General features: G+C 49.8%; 1 protein-coding gene across 1 annotated transcript in view; it reads right to left on the minus strand.

The window, feature by feature from the left end:
- Window positions 1-666: 666 nt before the first annotated feature.
- Window positions 667-7,252, minus strand: part of EEF1G (eukaryotic translation elongation factor 1 gamma) — a 10,418-nt gene continuing 3,832 nt past the window's right edge. The window contains exons 6-10 of the mRNA XM_032414446.1: window positions 5,711-5,840; window positions 5,138-5,342; window positions 1,359-1,531; window positions 1,140-1,264; window positions 667-901 (exon numbers count right to left, since the gene is read on the minus strand). Of these exons, the coding sequence (XP_032270337.1) occupies window positions 743-901; window positions 1,140-1,264; window positions 1,359-1,531; window positions 5,138-5,342; window positions 5,711-5,840 (792 nt within the window). The 3' untranslated portion in view covers window positions 667-742. The remainder of the gene's footprint in view (window positions 902-1,139; window positions 1,265-1,358; window positions 1,532-5,137; window positions 5,343-5,710; window positions 5,841-7,252) is intronic.

The raw sequence follows: 7,252 nt of genomic DNA on the forward strand, positions 1-7,252 counted from the left end.
AAGAGCATGATAAAAATTAAGCTCAAGAGAAAAACCAGTACCCCCAGGTCTGAGTGGGTTCTCAGGTGGCAAGTCAGACTGCTCCACGTCCCAGGAAGCAGCAGGGCACATTTCCAGTACAGGCTCCAGTGACACCCACTGGGGTCCAAATCCCGTCTCCAGAGGCAAGTCACTTACATCTCTGAACCCCACTTCCTTGTGAGAAAGTAGGAATACCCCAGAGATGATCCGCAGCCAGTTAGGGCCAACAGGCCAGCCCTGTCCTGAGTAGTCTGTGCCTGATATTCCTGCCTGTTTGAAATATTTCAACTAAGACCCTCGATGCCACCACCTCCCTCCGTCCCAGGGCATCTGTGAGAAATAATGTGAAGTTCCTCCACACACTGTGCGCTATCGTACCTCAGCAATCCGGTCCTGAAGAACTGGGTAGTTACAAAGCTCCGTGTCACCACCCACCCTAACTGCATCCAGTCTTTCCCAGCTAGGCTAGAAGTCAGTCATCACAGTAGAGGCAGAGTGAATACAGTCAAAACTGAGAGAGGCCCCTCTTCTGCCCTTCTGAAGACTCCTCTCCTGCAAAGGGAGGTACTGCAGGCCCAGAAAATACCCTGCTTCAACGTATCTATACTCCCTTTGAAGAAGCCATCACTCATAAAGGAGGCAGGACAATGTTCAGTTTCCTTTAATGACCCCCATCTCCCTGAAGGGCAGGTACAGGCAGCTAGGCGATGGCAAGAGATGTTCACTTGAAGATCTTGCCCTGATTGAAGGTTTTGCCCACATGCTGGAAGGCCCCCTCCCAGGAAAAGTACTCTCGAACCAGCGTCTGGGTCTCCTCGCTGCCAGGATCCAGTTTCCGCCATGTATATGACTCGTAGTCCACCTGCCAATCTGGACTCAGCTGGGGAGAGAAAGCCAGGTTAAGCAGCATGTGGTCAGTTATCAGACACTGTCCCACACCTGTTACTTCCAGCTCAGACCCATGTCATCGGATCCTGAAATGCAGTGACCATGGCAGTCCTTCCTGTGTACATTCCCTGAACTCTCCTGAATGCCTACAAGCACAGGGATGAAGGTGGCCTTCCCATCCCCTTGCCCCACCCTGAAGAGAAAGATTCCTCCCCTACACCTTTCCTCACCGGAAAGGCAAGCTCCTGGCCTCGGAAGACCCAAACTCCAGAAATGGAGCTGCTATTGTTGGTTCCAAAGAGGATGACACTGGCAAAGGCATTCTTCCTCAGCTTGTCCAACCGCTGGAACATTCCTGAAGGGGCGAGGGAGAACACGCCGCCTTTAGAATCACATCCCCCACTGCCTTGTCCTCCCCCATCCTCTTCCTAGACCCACCCTCTTCTCACCAGTGATGAGGTTGCAACTCATGAAGGTCTGGGTGAGCTCTTCAGGGAAGCGGTACTCAGCGTACCACAGAGACCAGCCATCCTTATCAAAGTGCTCCCAAAAATACGGCAGCGCCACAGAAAGTGTGTCCTCATTGGAGTACTTGCGCTTAAATTCGTCCAACACAAAGGTACTGAATGGAGGAAACAAGCAAGGTCAATGGGCAGAAGGCCCTACTGAAGCAACAAAGCGTTGTCAGGCTAAGAGCAACTAAGGGCAAATTTCATTTAAAATATACTGGTTTAAAGGAAGAGGTCACTGGATTGGCAGATGGGTACAACCTTGTAAGGGAAGAGAGCTAAGGGCATATAAAGGGGCATATAAAGGGGCACTCCTCTGCTCCCTATTTGCAGCCTAAGTCAGCTAAGCTTGAGGAGGGTGGGACCCACCGGGTGGGGGGGGGGGGGCCTGAGGGAGCCCTGCCCCAAGAAAAGCACGGCCAACTGCTGCCCCCTGGTGGAGACCCAGAATGAACATTCCTGCTTCGAGGGCCCACCCCCTCCAGGGCCCTTTCCCACTGAGTCACACTCAGTCCCTGACTCACCCAAGTCTCTTCCCCCACCACAGGCCTCTTCGGGTTACACACACTACAGTGGGACAGCAATGTAAGCAGCAAATGTTATCAAAGGGCCTCTGCCCCAGCCCCAGACCTTATACCCGTGGCCTTGAGTCACTCTGCCCAGGAACAAGCCCGGATGCTGCAAAGCCCTTAATTCAGATATTTGAAGCAACCTGGCACACTGAGCTGAAAAGGCTCTGCCCTGTAGAGAGTCCCTCCCCTCGTGGTAGGGTGCACTTTCTTTCTTTCCAGTTATAAAAAACCACATGCTGACTGAAGAAAATCACCCGCAATGCCAGCAAACAATAGAACGGATTAATATGTTTATGTCCTTCCTGCTGGTGGCTTTCCAGAGCTTGTGGCCTTCCAGAGACGATGTGTGTAGTTCTGTGCCTTCCATGATTTGTTCATTTAATACTGTCACCCCATCAGGGACTCTTTACAAGTGTTTTAAGATTTTTTATTCATTCATTTGCGAGAGAAAGAGAGAGAAAGCGAGAGCACAGGGGCGCCTGAGTGGCCCAGTCGGTTAAGCGGCTGCCTTCGGCTCAGGTCATGATCCCAGAGTCCTGGGATCGAGCCCCGCATCAGGCTCCCTGCTCAGCGGAGAGCCTGCTTCTCCCTCTCCCTCTGTCTGCCGCTCTGCCTACTTGTGCTCTCTATCTCTGTTAAATAAATAAATAAAAATCTTGAAAAAAAAAAGAAAGCGAGAGCACAAGCGGGGGGAAGGTCAGAGGCAGAAGGAGAAGCAGACTCCCCGCTGAGCAAGGACCCAGACACGGGACTCGATCCCAGAACCCCGGGATCACGACCTGAGCCAAAGGCAGATGCTTAACTGAGTCACCCAGGCATCCCTTACAAATGTTTTAATGGCTAAATAATCCTCTACTGTATGACTGTGCCATAAACCTATTTTAAAAAACCCTTGCTACATGTTTAATTGGCTGAATCATTCATTAGTATAAATAATGCCAACAAACCCTAGAGTTAAAACCATTCCTTTCCCTCTTTCCAGATAAGGTTAAGTGGTGTGACCTGCCCACTGTTACAATGTAGCAAAGCAGAGGCTGTCCTTGAACCCTGGGTCCTTCGTTCCTTCCCAAATCCATAACGGAGACCTCCTCTGAGGAGTTTCCACCTCAACCACCCAAAAAAGGGACTGGGGATTTTTTCTTCACACCCTCCTGAACCGTTCGAACTTTATAATTTATGACCATGTTGTATCCGTTTCTCCCCAGATGAGGACAGGCTCTGAATGGCTCCTGAAACAAGTGTAGCTGGAAGGCATTAAAAGAACCAGAACCGGGGCGCCTGGGTGGCTCAGTCGGTTAAGTGGCTGCCTTCAGCTCAGGTCCCAATCCCAGGGTCCTGGATCAAGCCCCACGTGGGGCTACCTACTCAGCAGAGCACCTGCTTCTCCCTCTCCCTCTGCCTCTCCCCCTGCTCATGCTCTCTCGCAAATAAATAAATCTTTAAAATAAATAAACGAATAACTAGAATTAACTCTTGACAAACAGCAGTCTTCATCTTCGAAGACATTACCTCTGTGGCGTTAAAAATCCTGGGGAAAATCATCTTGGCAGCCCAACAGAGCACCATGGTAATACAGCAAATTGGTATTAACCAATATTCCCAAAAGGATTTAAGTTTATTAACGATTTTCAGTCTACTGATTTATTTTCTGCTCAGAATACATAGACCTAATATACGTGAAAATCTCTAGCTATCAATTAAATGGGTCTGTGTTACAGCAGCATATGTAACCGGGGTTACTTATCACAGCTTATGTGCACATACCAAAAATCCTGCTCACTCCTGACCTGCCCCTGTGTTAGGCTCAAGATCAATCACTTCAGTTCAAAAAGAAATACATCTGTAAGGAGCAGCTGCATCTGGAGACTTCCTTGGTCTTGTATGAAGTGTCTGGGCCTAAGAGCTACACTCCTTGCTCCCCAAATGGGGCGCCTGGGTGGCACAGTCAGGTAAGCACCAGACTCTTGATTTCAGCTCAGTCACAATCTCAGGGTTGTGAGATCGAGCCTCATTTGAGCTCCGCACTCAATGGGGAGTCTGCTTCTCTCTCTCTCCCCCTCTGCCCCTCCCCCACTCATGCATGTGCCCCCCCCACAAATAAATAAAATCTTAAAAAAAAAAAAAACCACCACCATTACAAAATGGGGGAGGGTGAACCCTGTTGAACTCCCATAGACCAACTAGTGAAAGGCTGGATGGCTCTGGGAAAGGCAAAGTGAGTGGATGAAAAAAGCAGGGAGCAAAGAGAACCATGTGAAGTAACTCCGGACAAGACAGGTCTCATAATGCTTGCAATTCTAATGAAACGACCTAGGGCAGTAACTGATGACTTGAGTATAGAATAGCAGGCAAGGGGGCGCCTGGGTGGCTCAGTCGTTAAGCGGCTGCCTTCGGCTCAGGTCATGATCCTGGGGTCCTGGGATCGAGCCCCGCGTCCGACTCCCTGCTCAGCGGGGAGCCTGCTTCTCCCTCTCCCTCTGCCTGCCACTCTGCCTACTTGTGCTCTGTCAAATAAATAAATAAAATCTTTAAAAAAAAAAAGAACAGCAGGCAAGTACTAGATGTCCCGCTTTTTTCGCACCAAAAAGTTTCCTCTTCTTCCAAGAATCTCAACCTTTACTAAAAAGGTTGGCAGTGGATGGGGTGATGACCATCCCATCTACTTCCTTCTTGAGGAGTTTAATTCCCCCAATCTGGGAAACAATGAAGCAGTCAGGCACTGTGGAGTTATGGTCACCCTCCCTTCTCAGTGAGAATGTTTATACTGTCTGTTCATCAGAAGAGTAAAACTATAGAGTGCCTGGGTGGCTCAGTCAGTGAAGTGTCTGCCTTCGGCTCAGGTCATGATCCCAGGGTCCTGGGATGGAGCCCCATGTCGGGCTCCTTGCTCAGTGGGGAGCCTGCTTCTCCCTCTCCCACTCCCCCTGCTTGTGCACACGCACGCACCCTCTCTCTCTCTCAAATAAAATCTTAAAAAAAAAACTCACCCAATTTTTGAGTATAAACTCAAGAAATTGTTTTCCTTGCAAATAAAACATCTTTCAATTTTATACAGACAACCTAAAACGGCCCTGGCTGTGACAGGGGAACACACTAGGCGAAAACCGGCCTTCTTGAGTCCCACACCCTACCCTCCGATACCCTCACCTCTTGGGCAGGTGAGCAAAGGGGTCCTTGGCCTTCGGCTCAGCAGCCAGGGCCTGCTCACATTCATCCATCTCCTCCTCAGGAGCAGGGGCAGCAGCCTTTTTCTCCTCTTTCCTCTCAGCCTGGGGCTTCTGCTTCTCTTCCCGAGAACCTTTCTCTTTCCGTGGGGTGTCCTTTTTAGGCTGGCTCTCTGCAAACTTTTTAGCTGGTGCAGAGAAAGGGAGAGAAGTCAGTGTCCTGCCTCTTTCCATATGCCCCTAAAGGCAGGCAGCGAGCAAGGTGATGGAGGAAAACCGCTGGGGGGGACGACTACGGGACCGAGACCCTGCACTGCTCGGCCGCCAGCTGCCGGTACGTCCTGGAGCAAGAACACAACACTCAGCAACACACACACGGACACCACAGTTTCTGTATGTTAACGCCAATGAAGGAAAGTCTGTATGCGTATCAAGTATTGGTCACTACGTGGGATACCCTACATTCTGTGGGTCCACGTAACCCACAAGCTTGATGATGGGCAGTCGAGGGGCGGAGACCGAGCCAGGCCACGCGCTCCTCCCCCAGCAGACTCACCGTCAAACTGGGCCATCTTCTCGCAGAGCTTCACCTCCCCCAGGACGGCCCGGAACTGCGGCTGGTTGATGCAGGTGACGAACCAGCGGGTGGTATTGGGGAAAGCCTGGCGGAAAGAAGGCTCCAGGACCTGTCAGAACACAAGGGCAGAAGCAAAGGTCTTGAGGGGTTTCAAGCCAGAGACCTTTGTCTCCTTCTACACCAAGGCTCCACCTCCCTCTCAACCCCGAGAGGGCAGCTCCCTGGATACCATCCAACCCTGGAGGGCTGCTTCCCATTGACCTTCCTCCTTTACAGGATAGTCTGACTTAATGCACACTTGATCCCGTCTTTCGTTTACAACAAATCTACTTGATAGATATGTTCATATGGAGCCTTACTCCTTTTACAAAACCATTTCACACCGGGGCGCCTGGGTGGCTCAGTCGTTAAGCATCTGCCTTCGGCTCAGGTCATGGTCCCAGGGTCCTGGGATCGAGCCCCCTCAAATGAGCCCCCCTGCTCAGCAGGGAGCCTGCTTCTCCCTCTCCCTTTGCCCTCCCCCCCATGTTCTAACTCTTCCACTCTCACATACATAAGGTCTTTTTTTTTTTTCTTTTTCATAAGGTCTTAAAAAAAAAAAAAAAAAAGTCACACATCAATAAAACTAAAAGCAAACAAACAAAGGTGGGGCAACACAGCTACCAATACTCATTTTGCCAGATAAACAAGATAACAAAAACATTAACTACATTAACTACAGAATATATATTTTTCTTTCACCGAACTTCAGAAACTAAATATTCAATAACCCAAAAAAGTTAAAAACAAAAAGTAAGTATTTCAGAGTAACACACAGTCCTTTAAACTGAACTTAGCTTCATGACAAACTTATTTACCATCTTTTAGTTTGCTAAGATCAGAGCGAAACTAATTCTGTCAGAGAGACAGACCAGAGCAGTCAGTTCTGTAGTACTGGTTCTGTAGTACTTGGCTTCAAATCCGATGCCACCACTTACTAGCTATGTGCCGTTGGGCCAGGTTCCATTTCTCCTCACCCACAGAGCAGGTAAAAACTAAGAGGATCCCTGCAAGGCCTCTGGCACAGGATCTGACACAAAGTAGGTGCTCCCCCCCCCAATTATTACACTACTATTCTGGACTAGTACCAGTCCAAGAGCTGCTGGGATGCCTGGGTGGCTCAGTCACTTGGGCCTCTGCCTTCGGCTCAGGTCATGATCCCAGGGTCCAGGGATGGAGCCCCGCACTGGGCTCCCTGCTCAGCGGGGAGCCTGCTTCTCCCTCTGCCATTCCCCCTGCTTATGCTCTCTCTCTCTCTCTCTCTCAAATAAATAAATAATCTTTAAATTAAAAACAAACAAACACACACAGGGGCGCCTGGGTGGTCGGTTGAGCATCTGCCTTCAGCTCAGGTCATGATCTCAGGGTCCTGGGATGGAGCCCCGCATCGGGCTTCCTGCTCAGTGGAGAGTCAGCTTCTCCCTCTCCCCTGCTTGTGCTCTCTCTCTCTCTCAAATAAATAAATAATCTTAAAAAAAAAAA

This window comes from Phoca vitulina, unplaced genomic scaffold (assembly GCF_004348235.1).
Source record: "Phoca vitulina isolate PV1807 unplaced genomic scaffold, GSC_HSeal_1.0 scaffold16, whole genome shotgun sequence".
Taxonomy (NCBI): domain Eukaryota; kingdom Metazoa; phylum Chordata; class Mammalia; order Carnivora; family Phocidae; genus Phoca; species Phoca vitulina.